This window comes from Trichechus manatus, unplaced genomic scaffold (assembly GCF_000243295.1).
Source record: "Trichechus manatus latirostris isolate Lorelei unplaced genomic scaffold, TriManLat1.0 scaffold00093, whole genome shotgun sequence".
NCBI classification, from domain to species: Eukaryota; Metazoa; Chordata; class Mammalia; order Sirenia; family Trichechidae; genus Trichechus; species Trichechus manatus.
The window spans coordinates 525,476-539,143 of NW_004444029.1; the positions used below are offsets into that span (position 1 = coordinate 525,476).

General features: G+C 54.5%; 1 protein-coding gene across 1 annotated transcript in view; it reads right to left on the minus strand.

Annotated features, from left to right (window-relative positions):
• Positions 1–13,446, minus strand: part of ZNF282 (zinc finger protein 282) — a 42,143-nt gene extending 28,697 nt beyond the window's left edge. Inside the window, exons 1-5 of the mRNA XM_023736914.1 lie at positions 13,267–13,446; positions 9,543–9,962; positions 3,321–3,447; positions 2,702–2,821; positions 581–700 (exon numbers count right to left, since the gene is read on the minus strand). Coding sequence (XP_023592682.1) covers positions 581–700; positions 2,702–2,821; positions 3,321–3,447; positions 9,543–9,962; positions 13,267–13,431 — 952 coding nt within the window. The 5' untranslated portion in view covers positions 13,432–13,446. The remainder of the gene's footprint in view (positions 1–580; positions 701–2,701; positions 2,822–3,320; positions 3,448–9,542; positions 9,963–13,266) is intronic.
• Between the last annotated feature and the right edge of the window lie 222 nt (positions 13,447–13,668).

The following is a 13,668-nucleotide window of genomic DNA, read 5'->3' on the forward strand; positions in this document are numbered from 1 at the left end:
CAGCGTCCGCCTGCTCTAGACAGTTCACACAACTGGAATCACACAGCGTTCGCCTGCTCTAGACAGTTCACACAAGTGGAATCACACAGTATTTGTCCTTTTGTATCTGGCCTCTTTCACTCAGCATCATGTTTTCAAGGTTCATCCGCGCTGCAGCGTGAATCAGCTTAATTTCTCCTTATGGCTGAGTAATATTCCATGGCATGGATGGATGGACCACATTTTGTTAATCCATTCATCTGCTGATGGACACTTGGGTTGTTTCCACCTTTAGGCTATTGTGAGAAGTACTACAATGAACACTGGTGGACAGGCTTCTGTTTAAGTCCCTGCTTTCAAAACTCTTAGGTTGCAATTTCTTTAAAGGGAGGAGGGAATGGTTAAAAGCTGATATCACAAAGAAGAGAGGAAACAGCACAGGGAAGCTTCTCTCTGTGGGCAAATGGTCAGTACCACACACTCGTCTGTGTCCTGCGGCAGATTTCAGCCTCCCAGCCCAGCCCAGGACCTCGGTCTGGCACACGGGCCACGTGTGGGTGGCCTGACCGTGGCCCTGTGTGGGCACACTGGGCTCACTCACCGGCGATGGGCTCTGTGGGGGGCTCTGCCTCCTCCACACCCCGCTGGTTCCGAATGCTCAGGGCTTCTTCACGCTTCACCTGAGAGGTCACATCCTGTGCGGGCATCAGGGGCTCCACTCCTGGGGACAGAGGCACACCACTCAGCCCCATTTTTCTGAATGACCATAACCATGATGTTCTTGGGGTCTGGGATGAACAAGGGCCAGCACTAAGCATGGCCACAGCACCAGCCAGGAGAGGACAGAGATGTCAGGTCAGGTCAGGGGGAGGACAGAGGTTCCAGGTCTAGTCAGAGGGGAGGACAGAGGTCCCGGGCCTAGTCAGAGGAGAGGACAGTGATGTCAGGCTCCTACGGGCAGCTTTGGGGGACCCCAAGAAGCAGAAGGTTCTGGGAGCAAAAAGTGTCAACATGTTATAAAGAGATGGGCCAAGCAGCACAGTAAGGTGGTAAGTTGGAGATGTTTGGAAGCAACCACGTGCTGTGTTAGAACTAGGTGGTAAGTGTGACCTCTGTGTAGGGATCAGAAAGAGTTGGCTGAGCTCTGGCCAGACCCCCATCACATAAATACAGGCATATGTGTATGTACAGAATTGGCAAGAAGTTAGATGGGGCAAAGAGACACAACCACACCCTGCTCTCGGATGGTGCACACCGTCCTTATCCACAACAGACCGTGACCAATCTCCTACACAGAACCCAAGACGTGACAAGGAGGCCTGTCCTCTCATGGTGGCCTACAGTGTGAAGCACTGTCCCCTGCAGGGGATGGCAGTGGAGGAGGAAGCAGGAGACTTAGATTCTGGTTCCAACTCTGCCACCAGCTCAGAGAACAGTCACCGAGCCTCTGTAGGTTTTGGTCCCCCATATCCTCTGCACCTAAAGACACTTGTTCTATCCAGAGCAGAGTGGTGGCATGATAACTCAATGGGCTGCTGAGGCTATAGTGCCCTCAATGTTAGAAGCTACCATGTAATACCAGTATGCCCCCGGTATGGCAAAGGACTGGGCAGTGTTTCGTTCTGTTGTACGTAGGGCCACTATGAATTGGAACTGACTCTACAGCACCTAACAACAACAACAATGTGCCCCTCGGCTGGACTCGGACACACGCAGTGCTTGGTTCAGACCGGGAAGGAGCCGTTTGTATGAAACGTCCATAGAGACCAGGGGAGGGAATGGGGAATGACTGCTAATGGGTACGAGGTTTCTATTTGGGGTGATGGAAAGTTTCTGAAACTAGATGGTAGTGATGGTTGAATTACTGAATTGTCTACTTTAAAAAGGTGATGTTTGTGGTTTGTGAATTATATCCCAACGACAAGAAAAGGCTGGGAAGGAGAGAAGGCTACCTTTAGAACCACCTTCTAAGGGAAGCATCATCTTGGAAGTAGGGTCTCCATTGAAGAGAAGGAAGGGCAGAGGGCACAGGGAGAAGAAAGCTCACACCAGGCACAGAATAAACACAGCTCAGGCACCAGATTTCACCAAGACCAACATGGCTGAGTGAACTGTGGCTCCAGAGCTAAAAGACTTCTTTAAGACCCCTTGGTGAATCGGAGCAGAGCCAGGACCCCAGAACCTTCCATTCCCGTGAAGGCAGACCAAGTGCAACATTCCCAGAGAACTGGGTTTCTTCAGGACTTAAGACTCCTTCCTGAGCAAGGAAAGGGCTCTGCAGATGAGTCTGTGGTGTGTGGTGCATGTGTGTCTGTGAAAGAAGGTGATGAAGAGACTGTGGGTTACCCCCACACCAGAGGGCTGGACTGAGCCCAAACTACCACTGTAGACTCCCTTTTATCTCTTCTGCCACCCCCACCCCAATCCTGGGTCTGGGGTGCTTAGGGTGCTCCCAAATCTAGGGCCTCTCACTGCAGGTCCATCCAGGCCTGGGACCTACTCCACCCAACTTACCTGTGATTCCAGAGCTACAATGCTTTAACCCAAGACAAATGCCCACCATGGGACCCCAGGCCCTGACGTCTCTTCCCATAAGTGACTGGCCCCCGTGAGCGGCTCCAGAGAGGCGCTCTCCTGAACGTACGCGCGGACAGAGGGCAGGGGCAGCTGGCCTCTCCTCTTCTGTCCTCCTGCAATCTGGGGCTACCATGGCCACCATCACCTGTGTCCGGATCCATTGGGATGTCTCTCTCTTCGGGATTTCGCTGCTCCCACACACACGGCTCTTCCCTTGGCTCGACCTGGGGCGGAGCATCTGGTTTGGGGGCTGGGTCCTCCGCATCTGAAACAAGCCGGGAGGGAAGGAAGTGCTGGGAGGGGTTTACCAGAGTCCAGATCTGGGATGATGGCAGACCTCCACCCACCCCAACCTCCCATCCCTCCAGGGCTTCGGGTGGTGTCAGTTATGTGAGTAAGTCAGGCGGAAAACAAGTCAACAGATCCCAGAATCATTAGTGCAGAAATAGCCGGTGTCTGGAAGCCAACTGCAGACCAAGGCTGTGGGGACCCAGCAGGGTCAAGGGCCTGGGTGGTGAGGTGTATGAGATGCTACCTGGCTGAACAGTAGTGTTGCGTCAAGGTCTATGCAACAGGCCACGTTACGGGGTTTTTTATTTTCACCCCATTGTAAATCCTGTCTTCCTGGCCTATGAACTAATAATCTTTAGAGGCTCCCTTTGGTATAAACATGAAGCAGCTTGCCCCAGGGGTGTGAATGTTGGTTAACAAGCATTTCACGGCCTCTCTGGGGAGGGATCTCCCTCGAAGGCAGGCATCCTTACCCAGGGACATCAGGGTTTTGTAGTTTTCCTTGATCAGGTTGTTGTAGAGCTCCTTCTGCCATCCATCCAGGCTCTTCCACTCATCCTCCGAGAAATAGACGGCAATGTCGACAAAGGTCACTGGAACCTGGGACAGCAAGAGTGTGGCTCTAGTGCCTCCTGAACTGGCCGTCCGCACACAGACCCCCTGCTGCTGCAGGACCAGCTCTGCCCTGGTCCTCACCCTCCAAACCCTAGCCTGGCTTGTCCCATTTCAGTGGAGTCTGTCCACTCCACTCTTGATATCCTCCAGCTTCCAACAACACTCATGGTCAACGCTGCCTCACTTGGTGGGGGCGGCATTTCACCAAACCCCGTCCTGCTTCGTTACCTCACTTTAGGTCAAAGGGTACCTGGAGGTGCAGCTGCACTCAGTGTGGGCTGTGGGCACAAGGTGACAGAGTGTGCTAGGTTCTCAGAGTGGCATTGTCAGCCACGTGCAGTAAACCGTGCTGTAAACCTGTCTCAGGCCAAGCCACCTCTGGGTGCACAGTGACACACTCCTCACTCAGATGAGTGGGCTCTGAGGGTATGAGCTAAAGCACAGGCTCTCTCTTCTGCTCATCGCTGTATCCCAAGCCTCTAGAAGCCCAGAGTAGGGGGTCAATACATGTTTGTTGGATTTGTTGAAAGTTCTGCTGTCACCTAAGTCTTTGATGATTCATAGTGTTCTGGTCTGTTCTAGAAAGCTGTTTTTTCCATCTGACAAGGACCCTCCCCTAAACTCCTGCCAGCCGCTTGCCACCAAGGCCTTGCCTTGGACAGACTGTTCCAAATGGGCTCACTTCCAGGACGGTAGTGTGGGGCTTCCCTTCTCCACCACGACATCTCATCTGTACCTTTACATCTGGAGCCAGCTGTTCCAGCTCAATCTGAAATCTGCCCGCCAGCCTTGGCCATCAGCCTCTCACCACTGCAGGGCTCTTCTGTGTGAATGGGAGAAGGGTGCCCCCTGGCAAGTCACCCTGGGCAGGGAGACACCCCTGTCCCCACCGAAGGACACTTCACTGTCCATCTCCAGAACCAAAACGAGAACTTTCAACAACCTTTACCTCCCCTGTCCTCTAGGGCAAATCCCCAGCCTGGAAAGTTGCAGACCCTATCTTCATTTTAACGCCCTGTTGCCAGATAAAATTCAGTGAACTCTGCAGGCCACGCCCACCATAAACTCTCCGGCTCACCTCACCTGCTTAAGAAGCCTCTCCTGGTCCCTGTGGACACCCTGCTGTGTTCCCTGGGGTGCTGGTTTCAGACTAGCTCACTCGCCAAGCTCTCACCGCCTCCCCCTTCTCATCGCCTGTCTTTGGTCTCCTGTCTTTGGTCTCGGGAAGGTGACCAGTGCCCTCCTGCCGAGCCAACACCCCTGATACAGCCCCTCACTTCTCCCCCACCTCCTGCCTGGGGAATGCAATCTAACAACCTCTTTCACATCTTGAGTTTCTCCTCTCTACTGGCTCCTGCCCTTCAGGGTCACCCCAACCTAAGAAGAACCTCATCAGCTCGCCACCTCCCGTTATCTCCCTCTTTGCATTCACTGAAATATCCTGAGAGACAAACAGGTCTGTGTTTTCTCCCTCACAATCCATGCTCACTTAACCCCTGGAAAAATGCCCGTGCACCCTCTGCTCTGAAACCACGGACTTGATGGCCCTCATTGGTGACCTCTCCGTCAACTCTCACCCTTTCTGACCTGCCTGAAATATGGGGCACTGAAGTCACATGCCACCATCCTGGAATATTCCGTAACTGCTGCCTCCTGTCCCCAGGGTGTCTCTTCACTGCACCCTCCCCTCCTCCAGACCCAAGGCTGCCCCGGCCCTCCCTGTGTCTTCACTTCTCCAGTGGCGATTCCATTCTTCCCCCAACTTTAACCACTGCCTCTCTGCAGGTGACACTCTGTAAGTTTCCAGCTCCCTTCCAAGTTCACATTTTCAACAGCCTTCTGAGTAGCTTCATTTGATCATCTTTTAAGTACCTCAAACTAAGTGGATCTAAACCCAAACGCATCATCTTCCCCAACATACCAACTTCTCTGTCTCACTTTGCCATTTCTGTGAAGAACTCTGGGATCATATTCTCACAGTTGCAAATACACATCACTTCTTTGCAACTTCACCAAGTACCTTCAGAGACTTACTACATGCTCAGCACTGTGCTGGGATGCAGCAGATGTCTGAGACAGTCCTAGACTGCAGGGAGCCCACCGTCTAGCAGGACAGAAACGACTACCCATGTGCTACGCAGGAATCAATGAGCAGACACAGTATAATCCAAAAGGCACAAAGGATCAGAAGAATAACATCCTTCCTAGACTCTGACAGATAAAGAGAATGTGCCTAGCACGCCCAAGAGCACACCGTCGGTTATAACTATTGCTAACAACATTGATTAACAATCTCGTGGTGCGTTATCTTTGTGAAGGTTAAAAATATGTTCCCAAGTTCTTTGACAGTCCCTTCAGAAGGTGGAGCCAAGTCCTCCTTCCCTCGAGTATGGGTAGGACTCAGGGACTCACTTCTAACAAGTAAATAAAGCAGAGCTGGCAGTGTACAACTTCCAAGACTATGTCATAAAAGACGTTGTGGCTTCCATCTTGGTCTCTCTCTCAGATCACTCCCTCTGGGGGAAGCTAGCTGATGTCATGAGGACACTCAAGCAGCCCACATGGTGAGGAACCGAGGCCCCTTACCAACATCCAATGAGGAACTGAGGCCCTCTTCCAACAGCCAATGAGGAACTGAGGTCCCCTGCCAACAGCCAGTGAGGACTGAGGCCTCCTGCCAACAGCCAATGGCAAACTAAGGCTTCTTGTCAACAGCCAAGTGAGTGCAGCCATCTTGGAAGTGGATCCCCCAGCCCCAGTCAACCCTTCAAATAATGTAGCTCCAGCCAAAAGCTTGAATGTAACTTCATGACAGACTCTGAGAACTAGCTAAGCTGCTCCCAAATTCTTGACCCACAGAAACTGTGAAATGATAAATATTTGTTGTTTTAGGCTGCTGAATTTTGGGGAAATTTGTTACACAGCAATAGGGAGTACAATGATTTACATAGTATTTTCCTATTGTGGTGAAATGAGTTCCTTTATGTGGCCTTTTGCCTTGGTTCTTTGGAAAAACAGCTTCAGAGATTTTTTCCCCTAAGCCCTGAGGAGTTATCTTTGCCCTAGTTTTGTACCTCAGAGAGTTTGATACTTTTGTCGAGGGTGATTGATATTTCCTCCGTAAACTGTAAACAACTTGATAGTTTGATACTTTTTGTCTGGCCGTGGGCTGCAGCCTGCCCTGTGATGGTCTGTTTTACCCACCTTGCAGGGATTGGTCAATATACTTACGCAAACAAAGTGGCTATAGCCTACTATGGATTACACCTCAACATAAAGAAAACAAAAATCTTCACGACTGGACCAATAAGCAACATCATGATAAACAGAGAAAAGATTGAAGTTGTCAAGGATTTCATTTTACTTGGATCCACGATCAACGCCCATGCAAGCAGCAGTCAAGAAATCAAATGATGTATTGCATTGGGCAAATCTGCTGCAAAAGACCTCTTTAAAGTGTTGAAAAGCAAAGATGTCACTTGGAGGACTAACGTGCGCCTGACCCAAGCCATGGTATTTTCAATCGCCCCATATGCATCTGAAAGTTGGACAATGAATAAGGAAGACCAAAGAAGAATTGATGCCTTTGAATTATGGTGTTGGCAAAGAATATTGAATATACCATGGACTGCCAGAAGAACAAACACATCTGTCTTGGAAGTACAGCCAGAATGCTCCTTAGAAGGGAGAATGGCAAGACTTTGTCTCACGTACTTCGGACATGTTATCAGGAGGGAAACATCCCTGGAGAATGACATCATGCTTGGTAAAGGAGAGGGTCAGTGAAAAAGAAGAAGACCCTCACAAGAGGGACTGACACGGTGGCTGCAACAATGGGCTCAAACATAGTAACGATTATGAGGATGGTGCAGGACCAGGCAATGTTTTGTTCTGTGTGCATGGGGTCAACCATGAGTCAGAACTGACTCCACAGCACCTAACAACAATAGCCTACTATGCAGGTGAAGTGACAGTGGCCTACCAAGAGGGGATTGGTCAGTTCGTGGCCCCGGCGGGAGGGCCATGTGTTGAAATTGACAAGGAGTTTGCTTATATACTCCACAGAGATTGGCACACAAAGAAAGGAGAAAAGGCAAGACAGGTGAGAAGAGAGAAGAGAAAAGAAGCAGAGAGAGAGGAGGCAAGGAACCTCCTAAAAGAGCTATAACACCAAAGATAGCGAGAGGCCCTGTGGCAGAGTCAGTGGTAATGGCAGAAGCCCGCTGCTGGGAATGCCCCTAAGAGAGCTTAATAAAACTGCTACACTGGCTGTGAGCTGGGTCAGTCAGCAGTGGGGAGACCTGAGCTGTACCCTGTTACTTCCTTAATAAACCACTTAACCGTTACGTGTGGTCTGTGAGTTCTGTGCGGCCATTCCAACGAATTATCGTACCCATCAGAGACGCAGAGCATGGGGTAGGGAGGATGGCTGGTGTCAGAATTGGTAAAAAGGTGGGAGGGTGGAAGGCTCACCTCCACCTCATAGGGATCAGCCTTGGGCTGATCCTGGTCATTATCCCCCTGAGGTTAGACAGGTTATCACACTACCAGTACCACCTTTTTACACCTATAAATAAAATCACTCCTCACAGCTCCATAAAGCAAGCACCCTTCACATCTCATTTTACAGTTGTGAACACTGAAACTCAGACCAGCGGGGACTCATTGAGACTCTGCTTCTTTCAAAAGGAGTTGGGGAGGCTCGAATACAACAAAAAACATGCTTGTCCGATGATATGAAAACCAGCATATGGCAGAGTCGGGATTCAAACCCGAGTCGTCTGATTCCAGAGCCACAGCCACCCCTTCATCTCTCGAGAGCTCGTGTCCAGGGCACCGGGCACACAAGAGGACACACCTGTGAGCGGAAACACGCGTGACGCAGGAGAAGTGGACAGAGGTTTCTTCTGGGGCAGGAGAGTGGATAAACTGCAATGAAAATTGAAAGAGATGGACCAGGAACCTACATCTCAGAACAGACGTAAGAGACCTATCCGTGACAATGTGCGGAGCTCATTTAAGTCCTGATTCAGAAAATGAAAAAAAAAAATCATGTTTGAAAGAACTGAAAATTTAAACAGTGATGACTAGATATTTGAGTATATTGAGGCTTTTTTTTTTTTTTGTGGTGGTGGTGGTAATAATATTGCAGTTGTTTTTTTTTCAGGGATTTGCTTCAAAAGAAAATGTGAGGGGGCGGACGGGGGGTAGGATTTAGATGAAACAAGATTGGCCAAGAGCTAGTAATTGTTGAAGCTGAACGATTCAGCTGAAGCTGAATGATAAGGGGGTTCATTATACGAGTCCACCTGCTATCGTATATGTTTGCATTTTCTGTAACAGAGAGGTAAAGACAAAAGTAGGGATGTGGGGAATAAAGAATTGGAGACAGCAGATACAGACAGCTCTCTCAAGGACTTCTGCTCTAAGGGAAGCAAAGAAAGGAGGTGGTAGCTGGAGGGCGGGGGGGCCAGGCAGCTTTTACTTCAGAGAGGGGCAACACTAAGGAAGGATCCCACCCTCCACTGACAGGAAAGAACCAGAGCGAGGGAAGGGCTGATGGCGCAGAGAAGGGGGGTCGCCAGAGTGACTTCCTGGCATAGGTGAAGGGATGGGATGAGCTGTGTGGTGGCGGGGCGCAGACGCCAGCGGCAGGTGGGGAAATGTGGCGGCTGCACGCAGAGGTGCTCACCGAGGTAGAATGTTAGGTCGCTAAGTGGGAGTCTGTGCGATGGAGCGAGGGAGAAGGGGAGTGGATGCACCGGGACACGTAGCTTGGACGCGGCACTGCGGCCCCACTGGAGGCTGTAGGCCACATTCCAGGGTACGTATGTGACAGTATGAACGACACGGGTCATCTCTAAGTGAAGGGCAGCAGGATGTTATCACACACGGCCAGACGGCTGGGAAAGCCCGGGAATCACGAGGGCAAAGGGTCCGGGACAGGAAGAGGCAGCAGTGGGGCTACCACCTTGGGGCCACAGCACACCCATGCCAGGCCCCAGGAGGGAGCGGAGGGCTGACAAGAGCAGGCTTCTGCTGGCCTCCACTGCACCCCTGCCCTGGGGACGGGCACATACCTTGGGCACCTCGCCCTTGCTCCCCGGGGGCAGCCGCAGGACCCAGAAGTTCCTGTTGCGAAGCAGGTTCTCCATGTTCTCCAGCCGCCGCTGCAGCAGCCCGTACTCCTGCAGCAGCGTCCCCAGCACGGCCCATTTGCCCTCCATGTGATTCCCAAACTCCACGGCCGTCTTCTCGCAGTCGGCCAGCTTCTTCTCGGCCGTCCCCGTGCGCCCCTCCAGGTTTAGCAGCTGGCTGGCTTGGGCATCCACCTTCCTCTCCACAGCTTGGATGGCCGCCACCACGGTCCAGAGGGAAATCTCGGCGGTGGGCAGCTGGGGCTCGCGCATCATGCGGTCGGGGAAGACGGGGGGCCGGTCTGGGAAGGGTGGGAACTGGAAAGGCACTGGCCGCCGCGTGTCCATGTCCCACTCCTGAGCCTGTGGGCAGAGGGAGAGAGTGGCCACCGGGTAAGACCCAGCTGAGCAGGAGGACAGCCTGGGGACAGGGGCAAGCAGCCAAGTGCCACGGACTTGCTTCTTCTGCCAAGCCCCACTCGCAGGCTGCCGCACCAGTGCCACCACCACAGCTGGAGCAGCTACCACCCTCCTCCTGCCCCCGCCTGCAGGGCCCGCCTGGCCACAGCGCCACCACCTGGACCCAAGGCTGCGACACCCGCCCAGAATGTCACACGCCATTTTCTTTGAGTAGAACGGCCGTTTCCTCCAGGGCTGGACTTCTTGATGAACTATGCATGCCTCACGTTTGGTGTGCGAAGTACGCGTTTTCACATCAGCTACCCTTTGCTAATCTCCCCAGCAATCTGTGAGCAGGTCTGGGCAGGAACGAGCATCTCTGCTTCGAGATGAAGACGCTGGGGCCCGGGAAGTGGCGGTCACTCTGTGGTGTCCACGCCCCTGCAGCAGACCCGTGAGAGCCGCCCCAGTGACCCGGAGCCCATCTCAATAAGTGCTGCTGCCTTTCCCTAGGCCAGCAAGAGGGACCCCAGGCCCTAGTGAAGGGCAGGGAGCAGCTGTTTCCCATATACCCTACAGATTCACAAATATTTCCCAAGACAAAAATAGGTTTACCAAAAACTGGTCCTTCACCAGGAAGCGGGGAGGGGTAGCTGCACCCCTAGGCCCCCAGGATGGGCTGAGAGAAAAAGCAGACCTCCTGGGCCTCCCTGCTTCCCAGGATGGGGTAGCGGGGAGTGCCCATGGCCTGGAAAAAAATTTTAAAAACCAGTTGCCATCAAGTCGACTCCAACTCATGGCAACCCCATGTGTGCAGAGTAGAACTGTGCTCCATAGGGTTTTGAATGGCTGATTTTTTGGAAGTGGATTGCCAGGCCTTTCTTCAAGGTGTCTCTGGGGCAGACTTGAACCTCCCACCTTTCAGTCAGCAGCCAAGCAGGTTCGCCATTTACAACATTAAAACCTGTTGCTGTTGAGCCAGTTCTAACTCATAGCAAACTTATAGGACAGAGTAGAACTGCTCCATAGGGTTTCTAAGGAGCGGCTGGTGGATTCGAACTGGCAACCTTTTGGTTAGTAGCCGAGCTCTCAACCACTGTGCCACCAGGGCTCCATTTACAACATTAGCGTCCCCTAGTGTTCCAGGGCAGAGCCCTCAGAGGAGGGGTGAGGCCTGTGGGTGCAGGCTGGGAGTGAGCCATGCTGGCCAAGAGCAAGGGTGAGGCGGTCAGCAAGGCACTGGTATCTGGGCGTGGACTCCACACTGTACTGGCACTCAGGGCTGATCAGCAGCACACCCTCTGTCCTGGAGACCTGAGGTGTCTGCAGCCCTCCCCTGCTCAGGGCAGTGATGGCATGCCCCCACCCTCACATTCAGAGCACTGTGACAGTGCAGAGGGTGCCCCACAGCTTCCTGGGGTGACTCTGTGACAGGGAGAAGGGCAGAGCCCTGGAGACCGCAGCAAGCCAGAGGGGCAATGGTTCTATCAAAGCCACTCACTGGGCCTGCAGAACGAGGTGGGGTGGCAGCGGGGGTCTCGGAAGTCAGAGGCCAACTTGGCGCTCACAGGCTTGGAGACTAACACCCAGAAATGAGCACACAGCACAGACAGGTGAGCAGAGCGGGGGTCTCAGAAGTCAGAGGCCAACCTGGCGCTCACAGGCTTGGAGACTAACACCCAGAAATGAGCACGCAGCACAGACAGGTGAGCAGAGCGGGGGTCTCAGTAGTCAGAGGCCAACCTGGCGCTCACAAGTTTGGAGACTAACACCGTGAAATGAGCACACTGCACAGCCGGCTGAGCAGAGCGGGGGTCTCGGAAGTCAGAGGCCAACCTGGTGCTCACAAGTTTGGAGACTAACACCGAGAAATGAACACACAGCACAGCCGGCAGAGCGGGGGTCTCGGAAGTCAGAGGCCAACCTGGTGCTCACAGGTTTGGAGACTAACACCGAGAAATGAGCACACGGCACAGCCGGCAGAGCAGAGTGGGGGTCTGAAGATCCAGCAGCGGCCGTGCAGATGCTTCCTAGAAGCTCTCTGGCCTCTGTCAGAACCTGCCTCCTCTAATTTCACACATAAAAGTTGCCTGCACAGCCCCAACGGTGAAGAGCAGCAGACGAAAGGCTGGGGTTGCAGAGCTTCCTGGTGCCTGGCCAGGGAGCAGCAGGACAGACCACCACAGACAAGACTGCAGAAGGCCCCCGGGCAGCGCCTCAGAGCCCAATTCAGGGCCGGTGAGGCAGGGCAGAAGGGGCGTAGTCTCACCCCCGCCATGAGAGTCGGTTGTTTTGGAATGAGGCTGGGGCATCAGGAGTCCTAAAAGCTGGCAGGCGATTCTAATTCTAACATGTAGCCCAGTCCACAGCTACTGGCGGAGGGAAAGGCCCTCTCCACTGCCCTGCCCTGCCCTGCCAGAAGCCAGGGCAAAGGAAGAGCCACTCACTTGTCATACTCTGTTACAGAGCGCAGTAGAACATCTCAAACAGGTCAGCAAACTGGTTACAGTGCAAGCACTGAGGAGGCATTTCTGTAGCACACGCACAGCCACCTGCGTACAAACATACACGCACACAAGCATATGCGCATAAACATGCATACGCTCACACTTGTGCACACACACAGGCATTTGTGCACATGCTCATACACGCACACTCGCCCACATGCACATGCAGGCACACAAGCAGGCGCACGCACACACGCGCACAAGGTACGAAAGCGCACTCACACAGGCACACGCGCAGGCGTGCACACTCACACAAGGCACACGCGTGCGCACACCCAGGCCCGGCGTCAGCTCCGCCGCAAGCCTTTTCCGCGGGCCCAGCGCGACGAGGCCGGGCCTGGTTCCGTGAAGGGCCCGGCTGGTGTCACGTCCCCCAGTGGTCGGCGCGCCGCGCCCGCGCTTGGCCTACGGGAGTCGCCGCTTCTCAGAGGCGGCTGGGCCGGAGCAGGGCGCGGGGCCGCCCGGAGCTCCACGCGGAGAGCGCACCTGCCTCCAGGCCTGCTCGGCTCCTGCACCGGCCCGCCTGGCCCGGGGTCCCACGTTGGCACGACCAGGGGCCGGCGAGGCTCTCAGGTCCCGGGCGCGCTGCATGGCGCCCGGCCGCACCCTGCACCCCCGCCCGCGTGCACCCCGACACCCTGCACCCCTGTCCGTGCGCACCCCGTACCCCCACACTCCGCCATCCCCGGCACCCTGGCACCCCGCACCCGGTGGAGCGAAGGCGGCCGCGGCCCAGCACGGGCGGCCGGGCGCGCGCCCACCTGCATTGGGGGTATCCCCTCGGCCATGTCCGCGCGCAGCGCCGGCTCCGGCGGGCACACCTCCTCCGAGGGAAGTGCCTGCGCCCAGCTCCAGCCGCCGCCGTCCAGCCCCAGGCCCTGGATGCCCAGCTGCTGAGGCTGCGGCCGTGTTGACACAAACTGCATCCTGGGAGCGCGGTTCCCCTCGCGGCCGGCCGCCGAGAAGGAGGAGGTTCCCCGGCGCTGTCCCCGCGCCGGGCGGGACAGCTCCATCTACAGCCCGAAGGAGCAAACTGCCCTCGGCGCCTGCCCCGCCCCGCAGCCCGCCGGGTCCCACGCGGCGCGGCTGGGGCTTTGCTTCGGTTAGGTCTGCAAGCGACCCAGGCACCCGGGCGGCGGGGCCGGCCCTTCCGAAAACCGTGC